General features: G+C 49.4%; 3 protein-coding genes across 4 annotated transcripts; 1 reads left to right on the plus strand and 2 right to left on the minus strand.

Annotated features, from left to right (window-relative positions):
- Nucleotides 1–110: 110 nt before the first annotated feature.
- Nucleotides 111–5,960, minus strand: gnb2 (guanine nucleotide binding protein (G protein), beta polypeptide 2). Of its 2 annotated transcripts, none has more exons than XM_029172699.3 (10): nt 5,796–5,960; nt 3,771–3,849; nt 3,640–3,678; nt 3,386–3,492; nt 3,207–3,270; nt 2,955–3,117; nt 2,714–2,780; nt 2,432–2,633; nt 2,120–2,336; nt 111–1,914 (listed from the first exon to the last, which is right to left on the minus strand). In XM_029172699.3, the coding sequence occupies exons 2-10, from the start codon at nt 3,825–3,827 to the stop codon at nt 1,808–1,810; spliced, it is 1,023 nt and encodes a 340-aa protein (XP_029028532.1). In that variant the 5' UTR covers nt 3,828–3,849; nt 5,796–5,960; the 3' UTR covers nt 111–1,807. The 2 variants fall into 2 exon arrangements, with proteins under 2 accessions (XP_029028532.1, XP_029028531.1); XM_029172698.3 differs by lacking the exon at nt 5,796–5,960 and adding an exon at nt 5,203–5,783.
- A 658-nt stretch (nt 5,961–6,618) lies between these two features.
- slc12a9 (solute carrier family 12 member 9) lies at nt 6,619–12,479 on the plus strand. Its single transcript, XM_029174228.3, has 14 exons — nt 6,619–6,913; nt 8,133–8,323; nt 8,403–8,537; nt 8,614–8,751; nt 8,835–9,137; nt 9,252–9,359; nt 9,452–9,563; nt 9,648–9,805; nt 9,880–9,962; nt 10,028–10,152; nt 10,227–10,419; nt 10,515–10,689; nt 10,803–10,949; nt 11,048–12,479. The coding sequence occupies exons 2-14, from the start codon at nt 8,143–8,145 to the stop codon at nt 11,866–11,868; spliced, it is 2,679 nt and encodes an 892-aa protein (XP_029030061.1). The 5' UTR covers nt 6,619–6,913; nt 8,133–8,142; the 3' UTR covers nt 11,869–12,479.
- A 339-nt stretch (nt 12,480–12,818) lies between these two features.
- hsd20b2 (hydroxysteroid (20-beta) dehydrogenase 2) lies at nt 12,819–15,843 on the minus strand. The gene is made up of 11 exons (XM_029174230.3): nt 15,606–15,843; nt 14,942–14,988; nt 14,697–14,772; nt 14,505–14,615; nt 14,340–14,407; nt 14,209–14,253; nt 14,096–14,130; nt 13,531–13,612; nt 13,340–13,405; nt 13,113–13,262; nt 12,819–13,027 (listed from the first exon to the last, which is right to left on the minus strand). The coding sequence occupies exons 1-11, from the start codon at nt 15,754–15,756 to the stop codon at nt 12,914–12,916; spliced, it is 945 nt and encodes a 314-aa protein (XP_029030063.1). The 5' UTR covers nt 15,757–15,843; the 3' UTR covers nt 12,819–12,913.
- Between the last annotated feature and the right edge of the window lie 2,793 nt (nt 15,844–18,636).

An 18,636-nucleotide genomic window follows, 5' to 3' on the forward strand; every position in this document is an offset into this window, starting at 1 on the left:
AAAATTTCAATTAAGAGTAATAAGGAAAGATGTTTGTATGATGTTCAATGTTGCTGTGACATGAACACCTGAATGCACATGTAGTTCGTTAAATTAAGACACACAATAACTGGCAGGAGAAGAGGCTATTACTTTATTTTTTATGTACAATTATACCATCATAATGTCCAGATAATACGCCGACAGAGCCAACATACGAATAGTGGCTCCTGCTTTAGTAGGTTGAGTTTCATAATGCGTTTGATTTTCACCCAGCATCTCAATCTCAGGTGTTTTTACTTAACTATCAATATCTTCTAGTAATAATCCTTAAGTGTATCTGAGGCACACAGGGAGAACATGAATAAAAGAAAAGTCAAAAGTAGAAACGAACAACAAAAGACCCTTCAGAAGAGGTGCACTGTATTTGGGGGTATGTCTCTATAAAAACAGTGACTACTGTAGCTGATATTTTCCTTGGACTCCTGCCCACCTGCCCTCCATCTGGGGCAGGTGGGCTCTTCAGTGTTAATGGACTCATGGCTGAGATGACGTGTGGTACGGAGACAAAAATAGTACAGAAAACCCAAAGTGCATTTAAGACTTCATTGTAAACAAAGACAAAACTGTCAACTTCTGCCCTGCTTAACTCGAGGAGCAGTGACTCAGGAAAAGGTGTGTGTGTGTGTGTGTGTGTGTGTGTGTGTGTGTGTGTGTGTGTGTGTGTGTGTGTGTGTGTGTGTGTGTGTGTGTGTGTGTTTTAAAAGGCTTCAGGTATTAGTGGCGTGTACCATTCCACATCTCTGTACACCACCACACTGAATGTGACCCACCGACAGTTATTACCTTCATTTCAACAATCAACAATCATTTCATTTGGAGTCAGCCATGAACAGCAGCAACCAGGCTTTTACTGCATCTGCCTTCAGAGTAAAGCTCATGAACTCCTTACAGTCATTGCCTACACAGGTGTCACCTCTTACCTGCTTTGTTAATTCATCTTTGAATTAGAGCTGTAAGTTGGGGACATGCTCATTGTGGTGGTGTATGGAGAAGAAATTCCAATAAACTTTGTTCCATTATTTATGGACCTAACTGTATAGGCGTGTGTGTGTGTGTGTGTGTGTGTGTGTGTGTGTGTGTGTGTGTACTTGCAGTTACATTAAAGTAGGGCCCAAAATCCTTTTTTCCTACCTAAGTGGGGCCCTATGGTCACTTGTGGGGACCTTTGTCTGGGCCCCACAACTTTAAAGGCCTTTTTGAGGGTCAAGGTGTGATTTTAGGGCTAAGGTTAGAAGTTGGTTCGGATTAGAGCAAAGGTTAGACGTCTGCCTTTAGTAGTGATGGTTAGAGTAAGTGGCTGTGGAAGGCATTATGTCAATGGTGGGGCCCCACTTTTATAGCACCGCAAGGATGTGTGTGTGTTTGTTTGTTTGTGTGCGCACCTCCGTAGTCTTATTACTGTGCACTGTATGTAGTGTGGGTCTGTGTTCAGGTCTCGTGTCACCTTGTCCTGCGTACAGCGTGTGGCGTGTGTGTTTTGTGTAAACTCATACCTACTGTAAGTCCTATATATTATGTACAGTACAATGTTGTAGTTTGTCTTTTGATTCTTACATACAGTGTGAATACAGGGTGCAAACCGTGTCCCAGGATCGGAGCCGTGTCTGTCAGACGGTGTGTGTGTGTGTGTGTGTGTGTGTGTGTGTGTGTGTGTGTGTGTGTGTGTGTGTGCGTGTGCGTGTGCGTGCGTGTGCGTGTGCGTGTGTGTGTGTGTGCGTGTGTGTGTGTGTGTGTGTGCGTGCGTTTGGGTGCTGATGTGCATGGCTCAGTTCCAGATCTTTAGGAAGCTGTCCCAGGATCCGGTGCACACCGCCATGCCGTCATCCGTCACGCCGAGGCAGCTCACGCGATTGTCATGACCGGCCAGGACTCCTGCAGGAGGGCAAAACAAAGGGAGACTTGTTACTGTGAAACGTTCCTGCCCTGAAAGTAAGAAGGAGAAACGCCGAGCGCCGCGACCTGGCGCTTATCTGGGGACATCACACGTGGGAACTCTCCGGCTCTGTATTCTCAGCATATGCTCCTAAATCCACAGCCGTGTATCAGACGCTCTCTCCTCCCCCTTCCTTCCACCAACCTGCTCTGTCCCCCTTCATGGCGTCCCAGATGTTGCAGTTGAAGTCGTCGTAGCCCGCCAGCAGCAGGCGGCCGGAGCGCGAGAACGCCACGGAGGTGATCCCGCAGATGATGTTGTCGTGGCAGTAGAGGCTGAGCTCCTGGTCGGCGCGGAGGTCGAACAGCCGGCAGGTGGCGTCGTCGGAGCCGGTGGCGAAGGCGCTGCCGTTGGGGAAGAACTGCAGAGGGAGCGCAGGCACGGTCACAGGCGCGGCGTCTCGGCGGCGAGCGTGAACGGATGAGCGCAGGGCCCCCCGCGGCCGCTCGTACTCACGCAGATGGCGTTGATGTCCGACTCGTGGCCCGTGAAGGTCTGCCGGCACATGCTGTCCCTGATGTCCCACAGTTTGACCGAGGCGTCGCAGGCCCCGGACACGAAGGTGCGCAGGTCGGGCGACAGGGACAGGCTCATGACGTCGCCGGTGTGGCCTGAGAAAACCGTGGTCTGCTGACTCGTCTCGATGTCCCACAGGGCACTGGGGGGAGGGGGAGGGGGGGGCACAGGGGTTAGGTGCATTTAGGCGCAGGGATGCGTGCGCTGACCTGCGTGTCTCACCATGTGGTGTCTCCTGAACTCGTGATGATTTGATTGTCATCAATGAAGCGGCAACATGACAGATAACCTGAGAAAACAGGAAGGGGAATTGGATTAAATACAGGACTAAATGCAAAAATAAATCTACTTCAGAAGGATGTTGACCCTGTTTAGAGGGATTTAAGCGAGGACATCAAACTGAAGAAAAAGAAATAATGATCCAACGCCAGCTCGGTCAACGCAGCATCTGCCGCTCCATCACCTGTGTGGCCCGGGAGTTCCCTGCTGACCCTCACGTTGCCCTCGCGCGTCTTCAAGCAGTAGATGGAGCAGATGTTGTCGAGGCCGCCGCACGCCACGTAGTTCCCGGACGGGGCGTACGCGCAGGTCATCACCCAGGAGGAGCGCAGGGGGATGGCGTGGATCTGGAGGTGAGGAGGAGGAAACGTGAACACGTTGGCCTGCGTACAGTACAGTAGGCCAGAGCAGCGGGTGGAGCATGAAGCGGTGCTACCTTGTTGGTGGTGTAGCTGTCCCAGATGATGAGCTTTCCATCTTGTGAGGCACTAACCAGAAGCCTGTACGGACACACCAACATAGGCTTATGTTCATTTAAAATCATCATCTCTGATCACCAGGAGCTGAGGTGTTCAGCACATCAGCATCATCATGCGTGGTACCGTATGGACCCACCTGGAGTCCGAGCCCCAGTGCATGGCGTAGATCTTGGCGAGGTGTCCGCGGAGGGTGCGTCGCGTCCGCATCTGAATCCGCCCCACAGGATCCAGACCGGCAGTTATCTGGGTGGAAGAAGCGCGCTGCATTAAACGGCCACACGCACAAAGCATCAATAATTCATCACGCCCTCTGCCAAACCGACGCCACGAATGAAAAGGTCACGGGTCCCGGCAGCGGCCGTAACAGTCGTACGCAGAACGCGCACGTACCTGCGTCAGGGTGGAATCTCCACACGCCTTCCTGGCATCCTGATGGACACGGAGCACAATGTTACAGCAGGGGCAGACATGGCACCAGAGGTGAACGCGTCCGCGTGTCAGTCAGGCGGGCGTTCACTTACTCTTATTTGGTTCCTAAGCTGCTCTGCCTCCTGGCGAAGCTGCTCCAGCTCACTCATTTTGGCTTTGTTCAGGCGTCACCTGATGGTTGGAGGACAACTTCACACATCAGACTCATCATAAAACCATTATTATTATTATTATTATTATTATTATTATTATTATTATTATTATTATTATTATTATAAGCGAGGCTGAGTGTTTTTAATCCAGTAATCCACAACTCCACTTTCATCAGATAGGAATCAATTGAAAACAGTAACTCACTTAAATAATGCTGGGTGCCCGATGTGAGGAAAGCAATATTATAATGACAAACATGCATTTTAATCTGTTAGGTTTACTGAACCCACACAGTGAGAAAAAGCCTCATAATCTGTTTATGGCCGTGCAACCATGCCTGGTTTAACTCCAGAGAATAATCTGTAATGACTAAGCTGCTACTGAGCAGCCGATACTGAGCAGAACCTGTAGCCTGTGCACATACATGGAGTCATTTTAAACGGCGCTCCACTGAGCCTCCCCCAGTCCTGAAAGGTAAACACGTCCACGGCAGACCACGGTGTCCTTCAGCTGTGGGCCACCTGAGGTCACGCACGCTGCAACCGTAGGAATCAGCATTTCCTGATACCGATACTGTAGCCGCACCGTTACACAATCCAACGCACACCCTGCATTTGCATTTGTGGAGCGATTTCAATGAACCCCCGGAGCTCGTGCTGTGGCCAAGCGGACGCTCGGACGCACGTTTTTGTCACCTGCCAGCATCGACTGCAGAAGAGGCCGATGTCGGACAAAGTCAGTCAGCGGAGCACGAGCGCAGGGGTCCACCTGCACTGACGCGTGGCCTCGCAGCGGCAGCCTCCTCCTGGACGCTGCCGCTGCTGCTGGAGGGGAGGATGGAGGCGAGGCCAAGCGGAGGTCCCCCTGCCTCGACGTGTGAGCAGCGTTCAAGTGACCCCACCCTGCGACCGAGGCACATCCACGGCCGCCGTGGCGTCGCCGCATCTGCGGCCGTGGGAGAGCGCGGCGCCCGCACAGCCTCTGCGCGTTTGACGGCGCAAAACGCGCGGCTCCCGCTCGCGCCCGGCGCTTACCCACGCAGGCCCGGCCTGCAATCAAAGCCGCAGTACGGACCCGTGGACGCCACATGTACCCATCTACTCCACTCATTCAAGCGTCTACGGCAATTAGAAACGCCCGGCGCGTTCAACGGAGAGGCCGTGGACGCAGGCGACGGCACGGGTTGATCCGCGCTGAGTGGCCGATCAAGGCCCAGCTCTTCTGTCAGACACTGGGCGCCTAAAATGCGGATGTAGCTCAATTAATTCAGTGGAAATGCTGCCGTGAATAGGCACATCACCCCCCCTCAGCCATCTTACACTCCGCGGGCAGGCCCGCGGCCGCTGTCAGCGTTTCATAATGGGTGGCTACCTGTTAATTCTCCCGATGGTTCTGCCGAGTGTGTTTCGAAAAGCAAAAGGAAAAGCGACGTCCTCAGAATCCAGCGGCGGCGCCGTCTATACGTCTCTGCCGCTCATTAAACGCACTGGGCTGCAGGGGTTGATCCACTGGCGTGTCACGATTAGGTTAAATCCTTCAGTAAACAGTCAAATGTAGGAGGGGTGCACGCATTTCCATGTCTCTGCTTTGGTAGAAGAGCGGAAAAAGATGGGAATTTGCCGCCGCGCTGTCGCTTCCTCAAATGCCGAATGCTTTGCGCTTTTTTTACGCCCGACGAGTGAACAAAAGCATCTTTATCCGGCGCCGGGTAAACGAACGCAATTAGCCCCAGCTCGGACCCGGCCGCATCAAGGATTGTCCATTAAACACTACACAGCCCGTTACTCCCCGATTCTGCTTTTTTGTGACGTTATCCTCGTTTCCTTCCTCTCCTCGGTTTCCTCCTCCCTCTGCCGACACTTCATCAGGACCGCCGCCTCCGAGGCACCGCGGAATTACTGAGTACAATCTGATAAGTGCCTCGTACCGTCCAGGAATAAAGAAACGATTTAAAAAAAAATCACCTGGCTGTAAAAATATGAAATTTGTAGCTGGACTGAATAGAGAGGCGCCCTCGCTGGTCAGTTTCCCCCGCGGTTCCTGTTTTCCCTGAATCCCATTATTCATAAACGAGCCGCCGGATCACACGGTGAGCGTTCACGAAGCATGCTGCCACCACACCCAGCTATTAAATATTATACACCCCGTGCGCTCCGTGGGGCTGACATCACGTCACATGGTCACATTTATCCTTTACATCTACTGAGGAGGAACCGCGATCAAGTCCAGTGTTCCCTTAATTATCTCGTGTCAGTCTGAGCGCACGACAAAGCGTTTCAAAGAGAAATTAACTTTACATTTATAACAGGCCTGAGCATGTTTCATGGCCGATGATGAAGCTTGAAGCAGCTACATGCTTCACTGAAGAGATCAAATGAGCTCAGATGTATTTTTGAGGCTTATTCTTTACATATTAGCACAAATGAAATAAGTTACATCAGCCGGATCCTTCAGATGTGCCAACAGGTGAATGTTTCCAGCCATTTCATTAGATAAGTTTAAGATATGAATTAGAACTCGTTGTTCAGGCACAATAGCGCCCCCTGGTGGGTGGACGTAATAACTACAGTCCAGGCTACAGTACAACGTTACATCAGCGCCTGATGCTCATAACAGTACAACATGTGCATGCACGCAGGTTCATGGTGCAACAGAGTGACAGCTAAGGTCACGGCGTTGTGTTGTTGTGTTGATAAGTCATCGCCGGGACTAGCACGTGATTAGCCTGCCAAAAGGGGGCGTGGCTATCACAATTGAGTATTTGTGGCGTGGCCCATCGCGGTAGTCAGTCACATGAGCGCTGTCCCGTGACGTGTGCGAGCAAATAACGGGCGCGAGGCGTGTCACGGGCGCAGTGTTGTTATTGGGCAGCGCCTCTTTCACAGCATCCAACTCGCGACACACTTTAGTTTGATCCGCCGGCTCGGCACGTCTCGTCTACATCGGACCGTGTGCGGCGCATGCGACCCGGGACGCCTTCCGGCAGAGACGCGCCGCTGGGACAGGCAGCGCTCAGCTGATCGCCGACGGGACGCGCTGCGAGCCGGAAGCGGGGGACTGAGCAGACGTGGGGCTCGGAGAGGTGAGTTCCGTGTTTCTCTTGGGATCCTGCACGTCACCAGGCGCGTGCGGTCGCGAATACTGTGGATGCTGCTGTGAGGCAGAGCCGGAGCACTTCCACACACTCGGGGGTGCGTCGTTTTATTACCGCCGGGCGGACCACTTCCTGAGCCTCCGCGCGTCAACGGACAATTAGCAGCTGCAGATGTTGCGCATTGTTTAGATCTTTGCACACGTAAAGTTTTTGTGGCGCATTTTCTCCACCCTCAAGTGCGACGGAAAAGGTGCTTTATTTTGGTACCTAGGTGGTTTGTAAAGTACGGTCCGGGGACCTTCAAGGGCCTTTCTGTTAGGTTCAGGCGGTCTGCAGCAACATCAGGAACATGCTGCGTGCGTCACGCACAGCATCCCGCAGAGAGGATCAATGAGCATCAGCAAAACAGGAAGTAGAGCTCTGTGTTCTGCTCTCACTGAGCATTCGACTTTCCTGTTTGATGATAAATTACAGGAGGTCTGTGACTATGAGCGGCATTAAAAATAAAAGCTCAGAATTCACAGAACAATCAATTAATCTGCTTCATGAGCTTTTCATCTGCCAGCGATCAATAAGAAGCAGGTTAAAAGCCAAAAGAAGATCTGCTCAACCCTCCCATTACTACTCCTTTATATTCACATGACTCTTTTTTAGCTTTTAGTTTTAGTATTATCAGGCTACTGTGACTCCTGTAAAATGTAAGAAAGCACAACGTAGCTGAATGCTGGCATTGGAGAAGTACAGGATGACCCGCTCACAGAGCGACGGGCTGCTCAGCTGACATGTCTCCTCTGAGTCAAGTCGTGCAGAAACAGCCCTCTGTGAATCACCTGACTCCGAATACCAAGCGGAGGTGTGAGCCTCCCTTATTAGAGGGGAGTGAGTCACACGCTCACACATGGCCCGGCCCAGCGCTCAGTCTCGTGTTTTAGTGTTGTGGGTCGTGGCGAGAGTCTGGGCCGACAGCGGGTTAGAACTAAGGGCACGGTCCAGATCAGTCATGCTACAGTCGCCCGAGGCTGCAGTGGAGCAAGAGGCCACTGTGTGGAATGACTTCTGTTGAATCTATTGGATTTATCTTCATACTGAAACTGACCTTGACTGGAAAAAGTGTGTTCGGACTTCAATATTGCCCACATTCCAAACATACAAACCAAGGGTTTACTGAGTATTCCCATCCATTCATAGGTCACCTTTTTCTCCACAGCCTGTCAGTCATGTCGAACGAACACACGCCCCTCATCTCCTCGGGGATGTGCGGCCTCTCCATCGCCGCGGTGACATGCGGCGCCGACGCCGACGCGGCGACTAAAGACCCCCGAAAGCTCAACACCTTCTTCGGGGTGATGGTGCCGACCGTCCTCTCCATGTTCAGCATCGTCCTGTTCCTCAGGACGGGTGAGCTGTGCTTTGACGTGGCCGCGCTGAGTCATTGGGCTCCAGTGACTGACGCGGGTGTGACCTCTCTCTCTCGTAGGGTTCGTGGTCGGCCACGCGGGGCTGTTACAGGGTCTCGTAATGGTGGTTGTAGCTTATACCATCATATCCCTCACAATCCTCTCCATCTGTGCCATTTCCACCAACGGCGCTATCCAAGGCGGTGGAGCCTACTGTATCCTTACATCACCGTGTTTTCAGGAGGTTCCCTTCGTCCTTGACTGTTTCCAGCCTTGACCCGACGTGAGCAGACATGATAAGTCGATCTTTGGGCCCGGAGTTCGGAGGAAGCATCGGTCTCATGTTCTTCCTGGCCAAGGTGTTCGCATGTGGAGAATACGTCCTCGGTCTCGTGGAGGCCGTTCTTGATGTATTTGGCTCAGATCCTGGTGCGGTTCCGCTTGTTTCCAGCCATAACTCCGCGACTGTCCCCCGCACTGTGACGTCATGTCCCGCGTCTCCTCTGCCGTAGAGTCCTCGGTGTCGGGGGGCGTGCGGGTGCTCCCTCAGGGCTACTGGTACACGGTGCTCTACTCCTCCGTGGTCCTCCTGCTCTGTCTGCTCGTGTGCCTGGTGGGCGCTCACATCTACTCCCGCACGGCCTTCGTCATCCTGCTGGTGGTCACCGTCTCGCTGCTGTCCGTCTTCGTCAGCTTCGTGGCGGTGCGGCCGCAGGTCTTCGTCATCGCCCACCGGGGCCCCGGCAACCAGACCAGCCGCTACAACGCCAGCTACACGGGCTTCAGCGGCGCCACCCTGAGGAGCAACCTGGGCTGTGAGTGCCGGCGGGCCCTCGAGGGGATGTGAAAGCAAAGCAGCGTGAGGCTTGTACTGTAAATATCGACAGCGTGTTTAGCGGTTCTGCTCTCGTTCCTCGTTTTCTCTTCAGCCGGATACTCGCTGGACTACAGCACCGGCTCCGTCATGTCTTTTGCCACCGTGTTTGCCGTCATGTTCACGAGCTGCACGGGGATCATGGCCGGAGCCAACATGTCAGGTGAGCGCTTGTTGCCATAATACAGCGCCTCGCATTACAGTGGGAACCTTCTGGTCAGGTCTGATGCATGTCTGTCTTCGTGTCTCCTTCAGGGGAGCTGAAGACTCCGAGCGTGTCCATCCCCAAAGGCACCATCGCCGCCGTCTTCTACACCTTCATTGTTTACGTCCTGCTCTTCATCATGGTCAGCGCCACGTGTGACAGGTGTGAAACAACCCGTATCTCCTCAACGTCAGATTCGGCAGTTGTGGCGATGACGCCAATGTCTGTTTTGTTTTTTTCCCGTAGGACCCTGTTGATTCAGGACTACGGGTTCTTCCAGAAGATCAACATCTGGTCACTGTTCGTCACCATTGGGATTTACTGCGCGTCCCTGTCGGCCGCCATGTGCGCCATGATCGGAGCGTCTCGTATCCTCCACGCTCTCGCTCTGGACCACCTCTTTGGTAAAGTCGAATTTCCACCTGGGCCGTTCCTCAAGTTCTGAGCCGATCCCTAAGAGTCTCTCCTTCTTGCACAGGTCTGCCGTTGGCGCCGGCTGCGGTCACGTCCAGCTCGGGGAACCCTTGGGTGGCGGTGCTGTACACGTGGGGCCTGGCGCAGGTGGGTGGCGGTCCAGCGCGTGGGGCCCTCCCCTTTTAGACCTTTAACTACTGTTTGTCTGTCAGTGCGTGGTGTTCGCAGGTCACCTGAACGCAGTAGCGAGCCTGGTCACTGTCTTCTACCTGCTCGCCTATGCTGCGGTTGACTTGGCCTGTTTGGCTCTGGAGTGGGCGTCCGCACCAAATTTCAGGTAACAACAGATCAGTGGTTTTTAATGTGACATCCTTTCGATGGCGTTGCTTCCCTCGTCTGTCTGCCGTCCAGACCCACCTTCCAGCTCTTCTCCTGGCACACCTGCCTGCTCGGGATCCTGAGCTGCTTGGTCATGATGTTCGTCATCAACCCCGTCTACTCCTCGGGCAGCATCGTCCTCCTGTTGCTGCTGCTGCTCTTCCTCCACTTCCGCTCGCCGACCAGCAGCTGGGGCTACATCAGCCAGGCTCTCATCTTCCACCAGGTATTCAAAGTGGCCCGAGGCGGGCGAGAGCGCCCACAAGGTCCCACACCTCAGCAGCCCACACGTTCTTCTCTGTTGCTGCCTCTCGTGCTTAGGTGCGTAAGTATCTGCTGATGCTGGACGTGAGGAAGGACCACGTGAAGTTCTGGAGGCCGCAGGTGCTGCTGATGGTGGCCAACCCGCGCTCTTCCTGTCAGCTCATCCTGTTCGTGAACCAGCTGAAGAAGGGAGGGCTGTATGTGCTGGGCCACGTACAGCTGGGAGACCTGGGTAACCGTTTGTCGCATACAGACACGCTTCTCTCCCCCTGGTGGACAGTAGGAAGCATTGCATCGGCTTAGAATTAAAATCCCATTATTAATTCTGCCTGTCGTGTGTTTTAGACTCGCTGCCGTCGGACCCGGTCCAGCAGCAGTATAACTTCTGGCTGAGCCTGGTGGATAAACTCGGGGTGAAGGCCTTCGTAGACCTGACGCTGTCTCCCTCCGTCCGACAGGGAACACAGCACCTGCTGCGCATCACAGGCCTGGGTAAGCTCCGATTCCTCCCATCCCCTCCCGCATCCTGCAGGTGTCTGCACTCGGTGACTCTTACTTCCTGTTCCGCTTTGCTCCTTTCTCTCTACCAGGTGGCATGAAGCCCAACACGCTGATCTTGGGTTTCTATGACGGCTCCACTCCCGAAGACTTTTTCCTGCAAGATCGCGCGTTCTGTGACTCGTCCAAGAAGCAAGGCAGCGAGGGCGAATATAACTTTGGGGTGGACTTGCCCTCGTTGCAGGCGCATTTCCCACCGGTCCGGCACGTGGAGAGCCCGCGCTGGCTCTCGCCCGAGGAGTACGTCGGCATCATCTCCGATGCCCTCAAAATGAACAAGAACGTGTGCCTGGGCCGCTACTTCTTCCAGCTGGAGGGCGAGGGCAAAGACAGCAAGGTGGACGGCTCTGAGCGGACGATAGACGTGTGGCCCCTCAACCTGCTGCAGCCGAGCAGCGGCGGCTACGAGGACGTGTGCAGCCTCTTCCTGCTGCAGATGGCCTGCGTGCTCAACATGTCCAGCAGGTGGCGCCACGCGAGGATGCGGATCTTCCTGAACGTGCAGACCGAGTCCGGGGACCAGGGATGGGTGGTGAACGAGGAGACCTTCCGAGAGCTGCTGCGGAAGCTGAGGATCAGGGCGTCCATAAAGATCGTGCCGTGGGACTCGGTGGTGGAGCGGCGCCATGCGGAGCCGACGGGGGTTCGGGATGATGGCTTCGCGTCGGCGGTGAACTGTATGTTGGTGGAGCACAGCTCGCAGGCTGCAGTTCGCTTCCTGTACCTGCCGCGGCCCCCCGCTGAGCGCAGCCAGTCACAGCAGTACATCGACCAGCTGGACGCGCTGACCAGCGGTTTAGGACCCACTCTGCTGATCCACGGGGTCACGCCGGTCACCTACACTGATCTCTGAGCACGGGAGTTTCCTTCATGTTTCCTCACTGAGTGTCATGGCTGCTTATTTAAATGTACTGTAAATTAGCTCATACAGTAATATATCGGGAGGGGGATGTTTTGCACAGTGTGTAGCACCGGTCACTGTGCTCTCAGCTCATACTGGTTTTTGACCATTTGCTTAGTTTTCTCTTATCAAGCTTAAAGATCGAGCGATTGCTGAGTCTGTGTCCATGTTTTATGTTGTGTCCTCTCATATACATTCATTAAACGAAACTATGTGTCAAATAAGCAAAGCGGTTACTAACTTTGTGTTTATGTATATTGCAGTAATTGTTCTGCTCAATGATTTCTGCTACATTTCTACTGGTTGCTGGTCTAAGTGGCTCAAATACGTTTTGTTCTTTAATCGCACTGGCCTTAGAATTTTTTTTCTCATGCACTCAACATAAAGTGTTTATATGTGTTCGCTTTTCACAAAGGGAAGCTTTTGCTACACGTGATCTCGTCCTAACATCTTCTCACTTGGGCAGAAAGGAGTCTTTTTAGCCCGACTGAAACCAGCTATCACATTTTTACTCAACACTAAATTCACCATATTAACAGCCAATAAAATATTACCCCACCTTTTTTAATCTATTGTTTATTACAAATAAATCCTTTTATCTTTTACAAGAGCATAAAGATGCTGAAATACCAGCTTGTGTGATCTTGTGTAATCTTCAGCCTTGTGTTTGCTGATCCATTAAAAAGCTTTATTGCTGCAGATGTTTGTCACCATAGGATTAAATCCATGCTCAATGCATCTTGTATTGATATTTTGTATATATTACAGTGAAGTAGGATTATCCCTATAGAGCTATAAAGTAAAATACTATAAATAACAATACAAATACATTCTCTTGTCTTATTGTGACCATATTTTAACTTGCTTCCTATGGCTCTATGAAAGACTCTTCTACAAAATGTCTGGAGGAGAGAGCAGAGATAACTATAATGCTGTGACATTTATGGTAATCTTGTTTTATAGTAAACTCGAGTGTCTGTGCAGACGCAGATGCCGGTTATTCTTCTTTTCCTCTGACTTTCTGACTCATTTCCGCCATGGTTTGCATCTTCTTCATGAAGAATGAAGACATGCGGATTGCATCAGGCAGGAACACGGCGATAGCCGCGCTCTGTGGGACAACGGGGAAGAGAAGGGTGGATGTTGAGGAGACACGGCCGGAGCTGAGAACGCGAACGGGATCTCTGGTTTCTGACCTGGAGGGCGTGGGACAGGCAGCCGCTGGCGTAGCTGGTGTAACCCACCGTGTTCAAAGCCTCGTGGACGAACCCGGCAGCGCTCCTGATCAAGCAGCTGGCCTTCATGTTCTTCGTCATGTTAGTAGACACCATGAAGGGGGCCACGCACTGGGAAACAGTAGCTGAACTTTACTTTGCATACTCACACATTTTGCCACTAATGACTAATGTACTGTAAAATGTACCTGGACAGTAATTCCCTTTGACTTGTACTCTGCATGCAGACACTGGGAGAAATAGGTCACAAAACTCTATAACGGGAGAGTGAAGAGCATAAAAACATGTCTCATGAGTAAACGTGTGCATGTCACCCTGCTGTAAATGTAACATACAGTACAGCACCTACACACAATATACATCACAGATGAGCAAGTACCTTGGTGGAAGAATAAAGGGACAGCAAAGGCTGAGGATGGACGCCCACTTGGGAGGAGATGTTGATGATGAGCCCTGTGCCTCTGAGGAGGAGATGGAGGTGAAACATGGTGAGACGAGTACGGATGTGGGCTCAAGTTCACTCAGAGAGGAAGAATCAACAAAATTACACACATGCACAAGGAGCGTTTTGCTGCGGAAGCGACTGATGCACAGCTTAAATGTGCATAGTTCATTTTCTGCAGTAACCATCACAAAGCCTGTATCTCAATCCTATAAAACATTTAATTGAACAGGCATGTGCGGGCAAAGGTGGCCTGGCCCAAACCTGACCCAGTTAAACCAGTTCTGTCAGGAAGAATGAGCCAAAAATTCCATCAAACTATTGTGAGAAACTTGTGGCAGGAAACCTAAAACGCTTGACCCGGGTCATTGCGTTCAAAGGCAAGGAAATGTACATGTATGGAACCTTCTGCCTGGTTAAACATCCAGTTTCTACTATAAAGTAAATAAACTATTGGTGTCTCATATCCACCTTAAACCTCTGAATGCTTGTGTGAAAATACCTTTCTATCATGCCCGGAAGAACCATCCTGGTCATCTGATAATTTAAGGAATTACAATTAGAAATGAAAGTCAGCAGTAGCTCAGTAAGTGTTGCGTATGAGCAGTATCTCACCTGAGGGACAGACAGTACGTTACAGTTGATAACCTGGGTGATTTTCTGGTCAGAATAAGCACAATGTGTCAATGAAAGAAATCATCCAATGTGTTGTTACTAGAATATTATTGCTATGATGCAAAACAGACCTGTTCTGCATCTGGTATTTCCAGGAAATAGGCAAAGTTATCAGAATAGGTCATTCCTACATTGTTGACTGTGTGGGTTCAACAAAAGCAAGAACACTGCATGGTTAATATTGAGTTAGGTGTTTTTCTTATTATCTCCATTAATATTAACTAGGGTCCCGTTACCCAGAATTCCAATCTCCAGGCCTCTGAGCTCTGCGGCGATGTAGGGGTAAATACTGTGGCCATGGGTGAAGTCCACTTGGATGGTACGAGTCTTTCGTCCATACTCATCCTCTGAAGGTGGCAACACACATTGTATTCTCATTTATTATGACAATAATGAAACAGTTCTCTTATTGTTTTTCTTTGACTCACCTATTTCTCTGGCAACAGTCCGAAGCTTTTCATCGCACCGGCTAATTAAAACAACATCCAGGCCTCTTTGTGCCAGCTGGTAGGACACACACACGCACACACACACACAGACACACAGACACACACACACACACACACACACACACACACACACACAGACCAGTCTGGTCAGACTCCCATCTAATGCACTGAATCTGAAAATCCAGCTGTCAGCTATAAATGGTGAAAGGTGAAAGGATGCTCACCTCGGCGGCGTAAGCTTTGCCGATGCCTGATGTGGCACCGGTGACCACTGCACAAACACAAAAGCAGGTGGAATCAACAGGAATCAGCGGAACTTTCATTTAAGAATACTTTATTAGAACGCAACAAAATAATCTGCAGATGAATCAGCAAATCTGTTCAGTTACACTTTGTAGCACTATTACTCTCAAATCCATATAAAAGAAACCTTTGTGAAAACGTGACCGCAATTGTTTGATGAGAAAACACATGAAGGTCATAGAAGCTGCATTGTTGTAGCAACTGGAACTTGCAAACAATAATTAAAGTCTTTAATTACTCTTTGCCTTCTAAGTCGTCTCAAGTGTTTCTGCAGGGCAATGGGGCGGAAATCTCCCATCGAGAAAGAATGTGAACAACTTATCAAGTCTCTTATCAAACAGATTTCACAGAAGGGAAGCCTGCTGGTTGGTGCTGTAAAAGAATCCACCTAACGCTGCCACAGAGAAAGGAGTCCCCCTCAATCTCACCTTAATCACGCCTCAGGAAAATCCAGTACCGACAGAAACACACACTCACACAAGGACACGCACTGAACACATTCAGTCAATAAAAGTCGAGTTAACGACGATGTCTGAACCTAAAAGTTCCGTCTTACAGTAGATAAAATGCTGCTTCTGACCTCACCTGCCCATCGTCCATATCTCCTCAAGTCCACTTTCCACAGCTTGGATATGAAATACTCCTGGAGTCCTCGCCAACATGTCCAGATTAGTCTGAGTAGGTAGAAAACAGCAATCGCCCCTCCAGAGGCGGCCAGCACATCGGTGAGGGTCATTTCACAGCAGGGGTCCCGAGTGAGCAGCTTCCTTTGCAGCACGATGCACAAATATTCGGACGTTCGTTATTCCCAATTTTATATTGGGGGGAACGTGTTTTATGTGCCGTGCTCCTCCCACACTGCTCCACCTCTCGATTGCTGCTGCTGTCGTGAAAAAAGTACTTGGCAGAAGAGCAGAGACTGTAAAATCCATGATCTAAACCTCAACGGCTCCGTGCAGACGAGCGTTGATCGTATGATTCATGGGTCAAACATGAGGAGACCCAACGAAGACGTTTCAGAACGCACAGTGTGCATCTGCAAAGCGTTTCTTTTTAGTCTTTGTATTTTTCATCCATGTGCTGAACTGTGCAAGTCAAAGCATCTTTAAGCTCATTGTTTGAGCAGCTCTGTTCCCATCATGTACAGTAACATGATAGCGTCAGAAAATGGATCTCGACTGAAACAATAAATCATTTCATCTTTCACACGTCACTCACATTGGCCACTTTATTAGGCACGGCTGTATGAACAGCAGGAGCTCTGCGATTAACTTTTAAGAAATTAAAATAGTTCAGTCTTTAATTTCAAACTGTCACAGAGTGATAATTCTGCCCATTCAGCTCAGCCACTCACTAGGTCTTAAGACAAGACAACTATGCTATTAATGTGCTGTACCCTTGAAGGCATCACTTGTACCTGTGTTACAGTTTGGGGAGGCTTCACAGTGGTTTTACTGTTGTTTATACAAATGCTTTCACTTTGTGACTATTACTATAAATGACTTCTGTGATTTATTGTCAAACTTGTAAACTGACATCCGTGCGCCATAAACCTGGCGTGGTGTCCCTTTACACACACTGTGGTTGCGTGGAGTCACAACATCAGTGAAATAACCTGTCCTCATTACGTGGGCAGTGCTCCTAATCACAGAAGCCTAACTAATCTGTGATTCCTGAAGAGCTGCAATAAAGATAGGAATAAGAACGTGGCTGTGGACGCCGCATTTGTGACGGCTGATAAGTCCTAAGGCTGCTCTTAGTATCTGTCAGCAGAAACAGTCCTATCCACTCATGGGAGAGCGACGTCTGTACGCGGATAAAGGGAAGAGCTCCAGATTAAATGTCAGAATGATAATAATTGTGATAGAAGTTTTGGCGGCTCGGCTGCACGTGAAGAAGCTGCCTGTCAGTTAAGAGATAAATATTTGTCTGACTAGCCTTGATTGTGGAATGCTTTTTTAAAAAAGATAATTCTAATTAAATTTATATTCATATTTATTTATTCATATAAATATTTTTTATTGAAATAAATAAATGTTTTAAAAGCAAAGCCCTGTAATGGTATAAAATTAAAGCATGTATTTTTTTAGCCTTAAACATTAAATGGACAATGGGACATTTCTCTTGGCATGGACACAGATTTACATACTGTAAGAAAGACAGTACAGAAATAAGAGCATAAATGTAAAATTAAAATGTTAAACAAAAAAATACAAGAAAAAGTAATTATTTTTACAATGAGCCCTTAAACCTTCACAGAAGACACGTTTCATTGTCCAACTGTTCTAAGTTCTAAGTGTGAGAACTTAGAAGTAGTACCTAAAGGTAAAAAGCTCACATGCATGAAACACCCCGTGTGTGTCTACGGGGTGTTTCATGCATGTGAGCTTTTTACCTTTAGGTACTACTTCCAACCACCAGAGGGCGCTGCCCTGCGGATCCTTACAGGACAGACCAATGGGAAATAGCTCAGTGGGGACATATTAATGTGTGTATATTTGTATATCCGTGCATGCAAGTGGTGTGTGTGGAGTAGCTGTGTGAATGTGTTTATTGAAGGTTCAGTGGACAGGATGCAGACAGAGACAGGAGACATATTATGCTGATATTGACATATTTATGCATGACGGTAATTATGAATTATAATAAAATAAAAATATTAAATACATATATGTATTTAACATATGTATTTAAGGCAGCTCCACTTACAACAACAATTGTGTAAGGTGTAATCGTATATAAAGTTCTAACTTCTCAGAGTGGTTTGCTATTACATTTTAAACACAGTAACAGTCCCAGATCCTTCCAGTGGAAGATTCTCTGATTGTAAAACATTTGCGTGCATGTTATGGTGAAAGGCAGCCAAATAAATTAACATGATTAATTAAGAGAGGTCATCGACAAGGCAAATGCCTGTCTGCCATCACTGCCCTGCTATTATTTTACTTTATATGTAGATATTTATTGGAAATTAAACACTGTCATTTATCAATATTAGAAAAAAAACTACTGACAGAAATGTATAATGAAAAATAAAAAAAAAAATAGACACATGATTCAGATTAATTGTAATGTGCACTAAAGAAAAGAACATTATTACATTATTTTGAGCATTAGGTATAAAAATGTGGTAATAAAGGCCAAAGACAAATCAGTCACTTCAGACATTTTACAGACATGACTGGCTTATAGTTTACACTGCAGGTGAACAACATTGGGGCTGAACAATAATGAGCAAATCACAGGTCAGAAGTGCTGAAAGCCTGCTGTCAGTATTGTGGCCCAACTGAGCCGGCTATATATCTGACCTTGCTTTGAAGTGATCTCTGTCAGTGCCGTTAGTCATGTCACTAAGAGGCTTGTGGGCAGCAGATCAGTTTTAGCACAGCCTCGCCTGACTAATCTGATTACTTCAACAAGGCTGCTATCAATGTGCAAGACAGGACAAACAAGAACAAACACATCCTCGCGCTCCATTATGAAGCGGAGCGCCTTGATATTCCTGAATCTCCGCCGAGGTCACGTAGAGTGCGGCGTTTACGAGCATCTTCCTATCTGTTTTATGCGCGGCGCCTCTCTCCTCCCCAAGGGCTCGAATCCAGCTGCAGTGCTACGG

Source organism: Betta splendens, chromosome 14, assembly GCF_900634795.4.
Source record: "Betta splendens chromosome 14, fBetSpl5.4, whole genome shotgun sequence".
Classification (NCBI taxonomy): Eukaryota; Metazoa; Chordata; class Actinopteri; order Anabantiformes; family Osphronemidae; genus Betta; species Betta splendens.